This window comes from Lissotriton vulgaris, chromosome 7 (genome assembly GCF_964263255.1).
Source record: "Lissotriton vulgaris chromosome 7, aLisVul1.2, whole genome shotgun sequence".
Lineage (NCBI taxonomy): Eukaryota > Metazoa > Chordata > Amphibia > Caudata > Salamandridae > Lissotriton > Lissotriton vulgaris.
Genome location: NC_141695.1, coordinates 1020701533 through 1020716697, shown reverse-complemented (window position 1 = coordinate 1020716697; position 15165 = coordinate 1020701533). Strand labels below are relative to the sequence as shown.

At 43.5% G+C, this 15165-nt stretch overlaps 1 protein-coding gene across 2 annotated transcripts in view; it reads left to right on the top strand.

Moving 5' to 3' along the window:
* FBXW11 (F-box and WD repeat domain containing 11) overlaps positions 1-15165 on the top strand; it is a 609511-nt gene that overhangs the window by 91801 nt on the left and 502545 nt on the right. For both annotated transcript variants that reach the window (XM_086931441.1, XM_086931440.1), the window contains one exon: positions 7204-7429. In XM_086931441.1, the coding sequence (XP_086787567.1) occupies positions 7204-7429 (226 nt within the window). The remainder of the gene's footprint in view (positions 1-7203; positions 7430-15165) is intronic.

Here is a 15165-nt window from a genome sequence, read left to right as displayed (position 1 = left end):
TATAGAGATTTTCTTGTCACAACTCAGCGCAATTATCACCAAGCCATCCGACTCTGTTTTTGGTATTGCATTATTATTAGCAATGCCAATAGCTCAAACTTTTGTAATGCGAGACCTATTGCATTGCAAATGCTCGTTTTACTGATGTGACACACTAACATTGCCAGTAGACTGACCTTCTTGATAATGACACCCCTTTATATTTTGATGCATCTATTATCGGTGGGATGGGGTGGTATTGGGGTTATAGGGTTTAAGACCCTTGTGGGTGTCCTTTGATATTAGGGTGTCGCCATTTGTATTAACATCTGATTGTACATATTTATAATTTACCATGCAATATTTTGTAGTGTGTGTAGAATTAAAGTACTTTTTCTTTTTAAAAGAAAAAGCACTAAGGTACCAGTAATTTGAACAATGTTGTGTACCAGTGATCTGAGGTTAATAGCCCACACCATCTCTCCTCAGTACATTTTTTACTTCATTTTGTTACCCTGAGATTGTCAAGTGCTACAAAGGGGTACTTGGTTCTCATTAAAATGTCAATTGCAGAGGAAGTACTTGTGAAGGACTCAAATCCTTTGCCACTAATAGCACAATTTCTTACACTACTAAATTTGATTCCTCCTTTCAAACTTCTTCATAAATTTCTCTTTGGGTCCAACTTGAGAGATGTTGTCCCAACAGTGACTGTTGGTGATTTGAACTTGTGGCAGGCCCAACAGTTCAAACTGAGGCATATGGGCTGCAGATGGTACATTATGAATAGATCGCCATCTGGTGTTGGGCTCCGATGATTGCACTTGTTTTTCTCTTGGAGAGTCTTTTGTATCTTGGTGACTCCTCCTTTGGTTGCTAGTGCGCATGGGCATCGGCTCCATCCTTAGATTGTTTTTTTCCGCCATCTGGTTCGGATGAGGATTGAAGCGCTCCAGATCGACTTCGGAAAGAAGTGACTTTTCGGCGCGTATTCCCTTTCCAATTTGACGGTATTGTTATCGAACACTATTTAGTTTCCATTCCGACGCGTTTCGACTCCAACATCGAAGTAAAACTTTAATCTATGTCGACGAACAGGAGGCCTTTTTCGACGTGGTCAAGCCTGGAGTCCATGGAAAGGACTCCATTTAAGAAATGTCCAACGTGTGGTGCTGAGTTCCCACACAAGGACCTACACGAGGTTTGCAACCTCTGCCTATCGCCTGAACACGAATCCAGGGACTGCGAAGCCTGCGCAGCATTCTCCTCCAAGTCGACGATTAGAAACCGTCGAGCTCGAAGACACGAGGTTTCCAGAAAGCAGTCGGAGGCGATCCCGGAGCTGTTCGACCAGCACCTCGATGAAGAAGAGGATCATGAAGATCAGTTGAGGTCGGAAGGGGACGAGTCGGATGTCGAGGAACTCGACGTGCAACAAACCGTGAGTGACGACATCCCCTTACCAAAAAACCGACCCCGTGTGGTAATGACCCCGCCTTCGAGCCCGGTCAAACCGCAGAAGAAAGTTTCCGACACCCCGCCTTCGGGCCCGGCAACAAAACCGAAACTCTCGGTCTCCCACCATGTCGGATCCGACAAGCGGTCGACATAGACTTCGACGCCGAAGCTTCATGCAAGGGAAAGCTCGGCATCGAAACATTCCATGTCGAAACCGAAACATGCTTCGACGTTGAAGACTCACTCGACACCGAAAAATCGGAATCTAGCAAATCCTCGGTGCCGAAAACACCGAACATTGACGATCGAAAGCAAAGGCACCTTTCGGAACCAAAAGCTTCGGTACCGACACAGGAGCAGCAAACAGATCCGAAACAAAAGATTTTGTTTATCGATCCACAAACTGGCAAAGTAGTGACGAAGAAGAGGAAGAATGAACAGCTAGAAGACAAACCTCTTCCTTCTAAAAAGAGAACACTGGGGACAAATACAACTCCTACTTCTCCTCGACCTAGAGTCACACCCTCTTCTCCTATTCCTCACACTATGCCAAATATTCCTCCACCTTCTACACCAAGACCATCTACACCTCAGTCAGATGTAGACAGTGATACAGGGGAGGGAGAACCTCATGGGGATGATGACACTATCCCAGATGAGGATGACCCATGGGAACATTATGACGCAGGGTCGGATGATGACAACGACCCAGAGTTATATCCCTCAAAGCCTTCACCACCTGATGATAACACAGGGTTTGTACAGCTCATTAATAGGGCAGCAAAATATAAGGTAGATCTACATACAGAACCTCAGGTAGAGGATTTCCTATTAGAGACACTACCTACTGCACAAAGAACATCAGGTACTCTACCTATGCTGAAGGGTCTTCTCAGTCACACAGCAGACATATTCAAAGACCCAGTGAGGGCTAGGGTATTAAACCCAAGAATTGATAAAAAATATAAGGCAGCCCCAAAGGACCCAATATTTATCAAAGGGCAGGTACCTCTGTACTTGCTTGTAGTTTCAAACGCTCGCAAAAGAGCGAACTCATTATCTACAGGAGAGGCCCCTCCACCTGATAAGGAGTCAAAATTAATAGATGCATCAGGCAAAAGAGTAGCATCACAAGCGGCAAATAGCTGGCGTATAGCCGATACACATGCGCTACTTGCACGTTATGACAGGGCACATTATGATGAGTTAGAGAAACTTATCACACATCTCCCCAAAGAACATCAGAAGAGAGCAGATCAGCTAATACAGGAAGGAAAGATAATAACTAACACTTCCATTAAGTGCGCCCTAGACGCGGCAGACACTGTAGCAAGATCCATCAACACCAGTGTCATGTTAAGGAGACATGCATGGCTTAGAGTCTCAGGGTTCAAACAAGAAGTACAAACATCTTTATTGAACCAACCCTTTGATCAGAAGACACTTTTCGGCTCAAGCACAGATGAGACTTTAGAAAAGATGAAAAAGGACACAGACGGCTAAGTCAATGGGAGCATTACAACAGCCAACACAAAGTGGTTCCTTTCGTAGATCCACGTATAGAGGGGGCTCAAAAAGTACAGGAACAAGTCAGCAATCCACCTCTTTTACGCCAACGTCACCCAGGGGTAATTCAAGAGGTAGTTACAGGGGTAACAACAACAAGGGTAGAGGTCGCGGAAATAATAACAACCGCAACTCCCCAACCCCAAAACAGTGACTTAATACAACTTCCCCCAGACCACATAACACCGGTCGGGGGACATCTAGCACAGTTCCTACCTGTCTAAGAAAACATCACATCAGACAAGTGGGTGAGACAAATTATCCAACATGGTTATTGCCTAGAACTCACTGCTACCCCACCAAACATCCCCCCCAAACAGCGTCCAATGAGTCAAGACCATCTGACATTGTTAAAGGAAGAAGTACTATCACTACTACAAAAGCATGCCATAGAGAAGGTTCCAAAACATCAACAAGGGACAGGAGTATACTCTCTATACTTCCTAATCCCCAAAAAAGACGGGTCCCTAAGACCAATCTTGGACCTCAGACCTCTCAATGCATACATAAATTCGGAACATTTCCACATGGTCACGCTCCAACAAGTACTTCCTTTACTGAAGAAAGGGGACTTTCTTTCTACACTGGATCTAAAAGACGCTTACTTTCACATCCCAATTCACAAAGCCCACAGAAAATACCTAAGGTTTGTAGTGGAAGGACAACATTATCAATTCAAAGTCCTTCCGTTCAGTGTCACAACAGCACCAAGAGTGTTCACAAAATGCCTAGCTGTGGTGGCAGCACACCTAAGAAGACAACAAATACATGTCTTCCCTTACTTGGACGATTGGTTAATAAAGGCCAAGTCACAAGAAGAATGCCTTCACAACACACAGAAGACCATTCAATTGCTGCATCACCTAGGGTTTACGGTGAACTACAAAAAATCCCACCTACAACCAAACAAAATTCAACAATACCTGGGGGCTACTATAGACCCAGAAAGAGCCAAAGCATACCCCAATCCAATCAGGATACAGACAATGGTCAGGTTAATACAAAGATTTCAACCACAACACTTACTACCAGCACAAGTGTTTATGCAGCTGTTAGGCATGATGTCCTCCTGCATACTACTAATACCACATGCCAGACTACAAATGCGTCCACTACAGGAGTGTCTAGCGACACAGTGGAATCAGGCTCAAGGTCCGATTAGAGATCTGGTGTTGGTAGACGACCGTACGCATCGCTCTCTGAAGTGGTGGAACACAACAAACATTTCCAAAGGACGGTCGTTCCTAGAACCGATTCCACAAGCGGTACTGACAGGGGACGCATCGCTCTCCGGATGGGAAGCGCACATGGACAAATACACAGTGCAGGGGAAGTGGAGTGTGCAGCAAAAGAAACTGCACATCAACTACTTGGAACTACTAGCAGTATTTTTAGCACTAAAAGCTTTCCAAATGCAAATAACAAACAAGGCAGTCCTGATCAGAACAGACAACATGACTGCAATGTATTATATTCAAAAACAGGGGGGGGAAGCACTCTCTCCAACTATCCAAACTAGCACAGGACATTTGGAGATGGGCCATTCCTCAAAAGATCTATCTGTTAGCAGAACACCTACCAGGAGTTCAAAATCCGATAGTAGACATCCTAAGCAGAGAGTCAGAACAAGTACACGAATGGGAGCTGCACAACCAAATACTGCAGCCATTCTTCCAAAGATGGGGACAACCAGAGATAGATCTGTTTGCCAATCATCAGAACGCAAAATGCCAAAACTTCGCATCCAGGTACCCACACCACCGGTCCCAGGGCAATGCACTATGGATAAATTGGTCCAACAAATTTGCTTACGCTTTTCCCCCTCCCACTAATTCCGTTAGTGGTTCGGAAACTGCAACAGCACTCAATGATAATGATACTAGTAGCACCCACGTGGGCAAGACAGCCGTGGTTCACCACGCTACTACAACTCTCACAGGTGCCACATCAAAAGCTAAGATTATTACCCATGCACCTTACACAGAACCATGGAGAAATAATGCACCCAGATCACAAACAATTGAACCTAGCGATCTGGCTCTTGAGGTCATAGAGTTTGGATACTTAGATTTACCTCCAGAATGTATGGAAATCATTAAACAAGCAAGACGTCCTACCACCAGAGCATGCTATGCAGCAAAATGGAAAAGGTTTGCTGTACACTAACAGTAATCACATCAACCCTCTGGACGCATCTACTAAACAGATTATTTGCTATTTACTACACTTGCAGCAATGTAACTTAGCATATACCTCTATCAGAGTTCATCTCGCAGCTATAGCAGCGTACCTACAAAACAGGCAACATCTTTCCCTGTTTAAAGTACCAGCAATTAAAGCTTTCATGGAAGGACTCAAAAGAGTCATTCCACCAAGACTGCCACCTTCCCCAGTCTGGAATCTCAACATAGTACTTACCAGACTAATGGGACCACCCTTTGAACCTATGCATAGGTGTGAAATACAATTCCTCACATGGAAGGTGGCCTTCCTCATAGCTATCACTTCACTCAGAAGAGTAAGTGAGTTACAAGCGTTTACAATTCAAGAACCATTCATGCAGTTACACCAAAACAAGGTGGTTCTTAGAACAAACCCAAAATTCTTGCCTGAAGTAATTTCAGCATTCCACATCAATCAGTCAGTGGAACTACCGGTCTTCTTTCCAAAACCACAGACGGTAGCGGAAAGGGCCCTACACACATTAGATGTCAGAAGGGCAATATTGTATTATATAGAAAGAACACAAACTTTCAGAAAGACAAAACAGCTATTTGTAGCGTTTTCTCCTACACATAAGGGCAATCCCATCTCTAAAGCAGGCATTGCCAGATGGATTGTAAAATGTATACAAATATGCTACTTAAAGGCAAAGAGGACATTAACTGTTCCTCCTAGAGCTCACTCTACACGTAAACTAGGAGCATCTATGGCATTCTTGGGAAACATTCCACTAGATGACATATGCAAAGCAGCTACCTGGGTTACACTGCATACCTTCACAAAGCACTATTGTGTAGATGTGCACACAACACAACAAGCTAGAGTGGGACAAGCTGTACTAAAGACTTTATTTCAGACTGTTGCAACAGACACGGGCGACCACCGCTAGGGAGAGAACTGCTGTATAGTCTATTCATAATGTACCAGCTGCAGCCCATATGCCTCGAACGGAATATGCTACTTACCAGTATGCATCTGTTCTTGGCATAGAGGGCTGCAGAGTGGTACATGCCCTCCCAGCCTCCCCGGAAACCTGTGTCTGTTCCAACAATATCTTATTTAGATACACTTACATGGGCATTTCTATCTGTATTCTATCATACTACTCCATCTAACCCTACTATGGCAAAACAATCTAAGGATGGAGCCGATGCCCATGCGCACTAGCAACCAAAGGAGGAGTCACCAAGATACAAAAGACTCTCCAAGAGAAAAACAAGTGCAATCATCCGAGCCCAACACCAGATGGCGATCTATTCATAATGTACCACTCTGCAGCCCTCTATGCCAAGAACAGATGCATACTGGTAAGTAGCATATTCCATATTTTGCAATGATCATGCAAAGATGTTCGACTTATTTTAAAAATTGCTTTTATAATAGGGTGATCTTTGGGGGTGATTTCCTAACACTAGGTTAGCTTCCCTTGGCCCAGGTCATGGCACCTGGCTGCAGTTCGTTTTAGAGTTTACATCAGGCCTGGTATTAGAGCTTAAGGTTAGAATCAGATGCAGGGTGGAGTTAAATTTAGTTTGGCAACTTACCCCAAGCTCTAGATTAGAAGAGAGATTTCCCGTTGTAAAATGTCTCCCAGGTCACTTGCTTGGCCGTAGATTGTAAATGTTAATACATTTGGTGACAATTTACTGTAAAGGACTGGGAGAGCTAGTAACATTTTAATGTAACGCCTAGTGAAGTTTTCATGTGCTTAAAGTAGATCGTCTACTTTTTCTTACCTCAAATACTACTGGTGTTCTTGAACTAATGCAGGGAAAAAGATGTGATGCAATTTTTTGAGTATTTTTTTCTTCAAATGTTTAGAAAAAAATGCTATGCAATCATTTTGTTATCCAACTGATTACAAACATTTTGTGTATTTGTTCATGTTGCTCATATTTCATTTTAGAATTGTCTGCCAAAGCACATTGATCTTTTACATTTTAATTGTTTTTTTTACTATTCTCTCTGCATTCATAGATACAGAATGGACCTTCATCTGTTATTGTCTCCAGAAAAAGGCCTTCAGAAGGAAATTATGAGAAAGAAAAAGACTTGTGCATAAAATATTTTGACCAGTGGTCTGAGTCGGATCAAGTTGAATTTGTAGAACATCTAATTTCCCGAATGTGCCACTTTCAGCATGGACTAATAAATTCATATTTGAAGCCTATGTTACAGCGAGATTTCATTACTGCTTTACCAGGTAATAATGCACATGTAATAACTTGAGTCAGTGAAAGATGTACCTTGTTCTCCTGAAGACTATTATTTGCCTGTATATGCTTTCATCATCATTCTTGCTCCTGTTGTCTTGAGGACAAAAAAAATGTGTTATCTGATTTGAGGTCCTTGTAAATAAGAGTGGCAATTTACCTTTAGTAGTAATGGTGGAGTTTCCCTCTAAATGTTTTTGTATGGCACAGCGATTGTGAGCTCACTACTTTTGTATATAGAATTAAAAATAGAATTGAACTAGTTTTCAGTGATTGAATGACCTTATCTGATGGCGAAGTTAACTGTTGATTTAGCCCTGTAGCAGAACCTGTTTCTGGGGGTTCTTTTTAGGTCGAGCCTAGACGTGCTATCAATGCGAAGCATTGATTGCTGTCTGCTCGACAACTATTGTCAACCGTGTCTGGGAATGTAGACACGAGTCAGACGCGCGCTTTTCCATTCTCAGATTTGACCGCGGGAGCGCGCTTCTGAGACGCGCTTGCGCAGACGCACACACAGCCCCTGCTTTCACTTGGCGCACACACATACACACACAGCCAGCCCCCACCCCCCTGCACACACACACATACAGACACGCACAGACACGCACGCATACACACGCCGCCGCCTCCTACCCCCCCTGCACACACACACACACACACACACACACACACACACACACACACACCCGCCCCGTGCACCGGGAGATCTGCCATACCCCCGAATCGGTACTTACTGGTTAGGCGCGGGAGCGGTCAGCGGAATCTCCGCCTCTTCCTCCTCGTACTCCGGCCGTCTAGAGAGTCAGGCTCCTCTGCAGCTCCGGGTGGAGGAGGTAGTGGTGGGAAGGCGGGCCCGGCTTTAGGGGAAGGATCCATAGAATCATCTCCCGCTGGGGCAGAAATTGGCGAGAGTGGCTGCAAAACCGGCAGCTTCCCCCAGACCGGGGGCGCATCCCCGTCAGCCTCCGCCAACATCGCAGGGAGCGGCGGTTGCAGGCCCCCAGCGTAGGAAACAGGCCCCACGGTGCACACACTGGGCGGGGGGCACTACCAGGAGCGGAGTCTTCCAAACGGAAGAGGAAAAGGGGACGAAACCCACGACGCGCAACACGGCACAGGGAGGCGGTGCGCGCCAGGCCTCTGTGGCTGCCTGGAATGTGTGCGCGCGCTCCCCAGCCTGTCGCGAGCACGCCTCCTTCTGGCTGCTAGCTGTGCGTACACTGCCCCAGCCGGCATGGTCACAGCGGGCCGCCTCTCCTCTCAGCTGGATTCGCTGCCGGGGGCGGTTCATAGGTTCTATCTGCCTTCCCCGTTGAAAAAGAGGGCTCTTCACATTCTTTTCATTGTCGGACTTGTTATTTTTTTATACTCATCATTTGTATAGCGCACTGCTGCCACTTTTGCATTCTCGAGTCAATCATATTTCGTTTCAAACACTGGAGCAACCTTGCACGGTTGGAAGTGTGCATGGTTGCAATGTGGCTAATCAGCATGGGAATGTTAAGGTGGCCTCTAGAACATTCTAAGTGGCACATCAACACGTGCAGATTGATGGTGCTCTTAAGCTTAAGGGCCTAATCAAGGCTTTTTCAATTGTGCAATATGAACGTCACGGGCTCGATTACAGCAGTAGGCCTGCGCATTGATTGTGTAAATTGTGCACCCACTCATTAGCATTAGCACAGGGTGGGCTAATAAGCAGATCCTCATGTAATACCCCATTCCTTAGAATGCAGAATAACATGCTATAGCCATTCCGATGTCTGCAAAAGCTCATATTTGCTCTTTTGTCCTGTCATTTGCACAAGGTTTGACTTGTTTAGTTACAAGAGCAAATTTGCTCTCGATTTTAAGCTATTGCCATTATAAATTACAATAACTTTTTTTTAAGTATTAATTATTTAAAAAAATCACAAGCCATTGTTCTTTGTAATATCAATACATCTAAGTCACGTAAATACAAAACATGTTGAATTACAAATGCTTTAGGTGTCACATTTGCAAAAATTAAAAATATTGGCATTGTAAATGACAAAGCTATTATTTTCGCTATTTTCAAAAGCAACAAATAAATAAAAAAAATTTAATTTACAACACCAATAGCTCAAACTTTCCTACTGCGAGACCTATTGCATTGCAAATGTTTGTTATACACATGGCAGGAATACTTCTGGTGTGTTATTACTGAGTTTTCCCTGTGGATGGAGTCAGTAGGGGTCATGGGCCTTGCAGACCCCACCATGCTTAGATTTGATACATGTTTATGTTGTCTATCCATAGTGGATTAGGATGGGTGCAGTCTTCCCCCTAAACCGCGTCAGGTGGGAAGGTGTAGTCCGCTGCTTGGGGACACAGCAGATTACACATTGGTCAAACGTACTGCCGTTCACACATTTTGGCTCTCTGACTGACACAGGGCTGGTGTTTGTGAGTTGTTCTTTGGCTGAGTATGAAGCTGAATTATTTATTGATTGGCTTTATACCTTCTTTTGTTATGCATAAGGGGTTTCCTAGCTTGGGTAGAGTGCTAAGGTCCTTTTTGAGCTATCAACTGTATACTACTTGGCTCCATGTCCCCCTGGCCTAGTGATTCCCTGTACCTGTATTCCATCTTATTTCTACCGCTTAGTTCTCAAACTTTTGTCCCTGCTGCAGTTTTTGGTTTTGGTTAGTTTTCTTCTTAAACATTCACACTCTTGATGCTATGCTCACTCTCGTTCTTCTCTGTTGGATGTTTTGCTTTATTCACCTGTGTATAGATTTATTCAGTGGCTTGTATGATGAGCGATTGGTGTGTCACGAAGTGCAGGTTGTGGTTAGCATGTTACAGATTGAATGGTGAGTTTGTTCCGTAGGAGAGCAGCAAAGTATGTGTGGCAGCTGACAGAGTGCAACATTGTAGTTTTAGAAGTCACACTACCTATCTAAGAAATTAAGCAATCAGTGAGAATATTGCATTTTTGAGGAATGGCATACCACGCTCAGCTGCAAACTGGGCTGTACTCTGGGAAATAGTAGAGGAAAGGCAATGCAGTAAACACTCAACAAACCCTACTTATGCATAGACCGCTAAAGCTGCTGGGACTTGAGTACTTTCAATATAGTAAAAATATATGGAGACAAGGAAAACAGACTTGCTGGGCCTGTTGCCCAAAAATTCCCTCCATCTAGATTAGCTGCTGTTTTGTAGCTCTTTGTCCCACTTGTCTTAAATATGAGTGTAAAGAGAGGCTGGTACGCTGAAGGAATGGCAGGAAAGCGTTAGTGAATGTTGGGAATTGCACCACACATCTATTCTTTATCGCTTAGTGTTAAATAGGGACACAATTTACTCTGGCTCACATATTTGTCTCATTGTCTCTTCTGAATTACAGCCCTCATTCATGTACACCATATTTTTACTTCCATATACAGCCTTCCCCCTCACCCCCCCAATAACATTCCTTTCCCGGCAATGGGGTGACTGTTGGTTGAAGTGAAAACCAGAGACTTAATTGTGGCCTTTTTTACACATATGTATTATTGTAGGATTTCATTCTTGTTTTTTTTCTTTTTGAAGGTCAATGTATGGCACTCGTAGCAGAAAAAACAATTTATTCCTCTAATAATATCGTCATAGGGGATTTCAACCTTTGCTGTGCACTGCATCAATTGAAACTCTTTGACGCAAGCGCACCTTTGACCCACTGCCACCTGAGTTAAGGACTCAATTTTTGACATTGGATATGCTAAATAAGACATTCTGAAGGTTCAATCCCTGCTCCTGGTTGATTGGTTGTATTACTTCCTTGTCTGCATCTCTGGTCCAAAACCCCAACCGTCAGACAACCTAAAACTCTTTTCTGGATCTGCAACTCCAAGGACATTAGCATGTCCACCTCTACTTCAAAAATATAATTTAACTAGCCATCCCTGCTGAAATTCAGATTAATTAGTTGTATGGTGAAAATTAGGTCATGACTAGGATCGCTGGTGAATGTGCCCTGCTAAAACTAAAAAGGCTTTAAAATGTCTGACCATTGAGAGCTGCATATCGAGCATGGTGCTAGAATCCTCTACGATGAACCTGGAAATTCTGTGAGATGATTGCAAAAAATATAATGAACTCCACTTTGAGGCCAAAGCTCAATTCTTGGAAACTGTGATGAACTCCTAAACCTATCCACAGAACCTTTATTATATTATTGAACAGATCATCAACCATGGCCTTGCTCCAAAGCAGATGGAAAGAAATTCTTCCGATTGTTTGACTACAGCATCTTTCACTCTGTCCAAAATGGCCTAACTGCTTCTTACAAGACATCTGCAGTGGTCGTGGCATCTGTAATTTAGATGCATTTTCATCCCCTCTTCTCTGCAACATGGAGTTCCCCTAGACTTTGTCCTTTCCACACCTCTTTCTAATCTCTAGGAAGGCCCACTCACATCTCATCTCAGACAGTTAAGTAAGTTTTACCATCTTTACACTGATCTGCTAAACAGAAGTCTCTTGTACAGACACTTGCTGGAGCTATTACTGATTATTGCCTCTTACCCCTTATGACTCCATGGGACTGCATATTTGCTAGACTGTGGATCTGCTTGAATTCAGGCTTTACAATAGGGAATCCTCTAGATCTTTAAGCATCATCCTATGCAAAAATCTGAATCCTAAAGTCCACACCATAGCAGAATCCCATCTGTGGACTTTAAATCAGTTGTTCATTTGCTAGTCCATTTGATGCAATTTGCTAATAGGCATCCTCATAATTCACCCAGAATCAGTGGGAGGTTTGCACTCTTCTGCTAGGCCAGACAATCTGTGAACTTTACCTCAGTTCTTCTTAAACTTAAATGGATTTCTGTTAAAGCCCAGAGGCTATTTAAGCGAATCTTCAAACTATCTTTATTAAAAAAAAAGCTGTCGCAGCCTACCTTGATTCTAGCAATGATCCAACTTTTCAGTGTGGATGCCTATTTCAAAGCACTAACTTGTGTAGGGTCAGCGTAATTGACCCTATACAACTTAGTGCTTTCCGTTGTGGCGCTTAATTTATCTTTAGTTAGTTTGGTTCAACTCCAAAAATGGTTAAATCTACAGCAAGAGAGAGCAAACCAGGTGCCTTGTTAAATAATTGTATAACCAATTGCGGATATAAGTACTACTCTATTTGCACACTTTTTCCAGAATCCTTAACTAACTCAGTTCTTGGGAGTCAATAGCAGCACTGTCTGAACAGACAATATTGTATGTAAGCCACAAGCAGTAAAATAAAAGACCCAAAACTACAAAGAATCATCAAGCCCATCAACAGACTCTCCAAGAACTGTCCGAAAATATTGCAATTTAATGAGTTACATTACTGGAAAAAAACAAGAGAATATATCTGGTCTACCTAGCCTCAAAACGAATAGTTTCTTACCTGTCAGTGTAGTTTTGCTGCTTGAAGATATTTCTGGATTCACTATGCTGTGCATTATTCCGCGGTCTAGTGGTTGGGTCCGGAATCAGTCTTTTCTTTGTGTTTTTTTTTCCGTAGCCCAGGTGGGCGTCGACGTCCCACGTTTTGGTGTCCTTCCGGTGACGTCGGCATGCTTCCTGCGGTAGCTCCCACCCTTGGGCGCCATCTTCAGATTCTTTTTTCCGCCGTTGGGTCTGGATTGTTCTTGAGAGGGCTTCAGAGATTTGGAGAAAAAGAGAAGCCAAAAGCCAAGTTTTTTGGAAGAAAAGAGTTGAAAAGACAAAGTGAGACTACATCAGCGAAGGGGATGACTAAGGAAGAGTATCTTCGAGGAACTTCGACGTCCAGAAGAGAATGCGCAATCAGGGGGCCCCCTGAACGCAAGAGATGGACAACACACCATTCAAATTCTGCCGGAACTGCCACCACAAGTACGCGCAGAAAGACCAACATCCAGTCTGCAACCTCTGCCTGCCGGTCGACCACGAAAGTAGGGACTGCAATGCCTGCTCCACCTTTACGCCGAAGACCCTTCGAGTGAGAGAGAGGCAAAGGAGAGCTAACTTCGCCATGCAGGGCAATGGCCAACCACCATCCCTTCGAGACCTGGGACTCTCGACCGATGAGGAGGATTACGTCGCCGAAGAAGAAGACTGCTACACGGTCGTAGAGACAGATAATACGAAGACTCCAGAAAAGGTAGGAGACTCGACACCCCAAAAAAGCACGAAGGACTCTCGACAGTCTGCCCAAGACTAACGAAAAAACGAGGGTAAGACCCCGAAAGCGCCGACCACAAGCAGTAAAATAAAAGATGCAAAACTACAAAGAATCATCAAGCCCATCAACAGACTGTCCAAGAACTATTTGAAAATATTGCAATTGAATGAGTTACATTACTGGAAAAAACAAGAGAATATATCTGGTCTACCTAGCCTCAAAACAAGCTATCACTTTGCGATTAATCTTGGACCTAACCTTTGAATACATTTTTTAAAATGCAAAGGCTCTGGATGAGAGATGATGCCCTTAATGGAGAAAAACGTTTCGACAACTGTTGTTCTCAAGGACCAAAATGTTTGTGATGAGGGTATGTTATCAGTGTAGTGTTTTGCTTCGCGGCATAAAGGGTCTTGACCAAAATGCTAGCAGTTGTAGTGGCTCACTTGAGCTTTTATACTGTACGTGTTTACTCATACTTCAATTACCGGCTAGTAAAGGCAAACTCAATCCATCCAAGCTACTGAAACATGCAATCAGCTGTGGATTTGCTGCATCTGGTAGAGTTCATAGTGAAGTGGAAGAAATCCTATGCATTAGCAGAAAGATTGGTTTTTCGGGAGTGGAGATAAGCAAGAAAAGAGCACCTTCATTCCGAATACGAAGAAGGTGGAAGTATTGCTGAAACTATCTTTTACTAGATTTCTCAGTCTGTTTACCGTAGCGACTGCAATAAAACGGTCAGGCATGATGTAGTCATGATGCCAAATGCAAGGCTACACAAGACCAGTCCGGATATGGTTAACACAAATTGTTACAATACTGGGGGATTGGGAGAATCTAGCGGTTACAATAAAATAAACACAAAACTGAAATGATGGAGCAAAGACAATATCACAATAGGCATATTTTTCAGGACACCAGTCGCGCAAGCCATCATAACATATGTTTTACATGTAGGATTGGCTGTGAACATGAGAAGTAAAAATAAGGGATCCGTGGCCCTCACAGATGGCACTGGAGCAAATGAACTCCAGCCAACTTTTCTTATGCTGAACACTTTCCAGGCTCAGATTTCCAGCACAAATATAAAAAAACAACAAAAGACAGCACAAAAACTAGGTTTTATGTGCACAAACTGGTTCTCAACATCACTCCCCCTCTCGAGGTTGGCACAAGACATTTGATGGTTGACAAATGCAAGAAACCTCAGACTTATGGCAAATCATTTCCCAGGGATAGACCACGTGCACAAGACCATTTAAGCAGGCAAGCTGCCACCTTACACAAGTTGGAGTTGAAGCAGTCCTGGGAGTAAATTCAAAAATCCAATTCACTCATACCATAGGAAAACACCAGATTACTATTCTAGATGTTGAAATATACAAACCGAGTGGATCATTACAAACCAGAGTGTGTCGAAAAAGTACTGACCGTAACAACAGTCTATTGTATTCTAGTTTTCATTCCACAGCACTGAAAAAAAGACCTTCCGTATTCTCAATTTATGAGGATTAAACAAATGACATCTGAACAAAGTTCTCTTGCCCAGTCGCGAGGAG